This window comes from Penaeus monodon, chromosome 21 (assembly GCF_015228065.2).
Source record: "Penaeus monodon isolate SGIC_2016 chromosome 21, NSTDA_Pmon_1, whole genome shotgun sequence".
Lineage (NCBI taxonomy): Eukaryota > Metazoa > Arthropoda > Malacostraca > Decapoda > Penaeidae > Penaeus > Penaeus monodon.
This window is the reverse complement of record NC_051406.1, coordinates 9716106-9717192: the sequence shown is the minus strand read 5'-3', so window position 1 is coordinate 9717192 and position 1087 is coordinate 9716106. Positions and strand designations below refer to the sequence as shown.

The window sequence follows — 1087 nt, the reverse complement described above, 5'->3', positions numbered from 1 at the left end:
TTCGTCAAAGGATATTTTTTGTGTCTCAGGCTGTATTAAAAAAAAAAAAAAACAGTAATTTGTTTGTAGATATGTGTTGAGCATGATATTCATTCATATTCATTAAGCCTGAGCCTACACCACTCCCATATTGTCAGCTGATGTTAAATTTGCTTAGGAGTTATGCCCCTCTTGTGCAGAAGAACCTTTTTTTTTTTTTTATACATTGTATATGTGTAGCTGTCTAATTTATTCACATTAATTGCATTCACATTTTATAGTGGGAACCATTATTCTCAATATTTTGTTTGAATTATAGGAATGAGTTAATGTATTAGCAATTTAGAAAATATGTCAAAAATGTAAATCATATTGCATTCCAACTAATGACAGTCTAGACTTTTCTACAGACCATATGTATCTCTGTAACGTCTGTTTATTGAGTGTTAACTACTATTTAATAAATTAATATGTGTTTAGTTTGTGTGAACCATGATTTACTTCCTGTTTTGCTCACTGTTTGATCCCATTTTCTTCTGTTTAATTTATAATGGAAAATGTGGGAATAGTGAGGAGACTGTACATTTCCAATTTTAGATATTATGTAGAAAAGCACATTTACCATGCATAAATGAACACTATGTCAGTTTCTTAGCTGTGGAAAAAGAGTATGGCTACTGGATGAATTTGGCATATGGTGAGTGTGTGAGAGGAATAAGTCATTGAAAGCCAAAATTATCCTTGTTGATTTAAATTGAATTAGAAAAAAAAAAATATATATATAAAATAAAAGTTATTTCACTTCATTATCTCTCCTCACAGACCACAGAACGTAGTGTTATTCATTGTTGGGGGTGTCACATACGAGGAATCGGCTGCCATCCACCAGTTCAACACTAACAACCCAGGCATGCGTGTTATTCTGGGTGGCTCAACAGTCCACAATTCAACTTCATTCCTGGCATCCATGGAGGCTGCCATGGATGGCCTACCTCGGAAAGCGCTGAGAATATGAGCTGTGAAATCGCCGTTGGAATCGGATATTTAATTAATTTAATTTAATGGCAGTTTGGGATGAGGGGGGGGGACCATGGCTAGCTAGCTTTTG

The 1087-nt window shown here is 34.6% G+C and overlaps 1 protein-coding gene across 1 annotated transcript in view; it reads left to right on the top strand.

Moving 5' to 3' along the window:
* LOC119586190 (vacuolar protein sorting-associated protein 45-like) overlaps positions 1-1087 on the top strand; it is a gene marked incomplete in the record, with an annotated part of 11967 nt that overhangs the window by 10182 nt on the left and 698 nt on the right. Inside the window, 1 exon segment of the mRNA XM_037934892.1 lies at positions 802-1087. Within this exon segment, the coding sequence (XP_037790820.1) occupies positions 802-994 (193 nt within the window).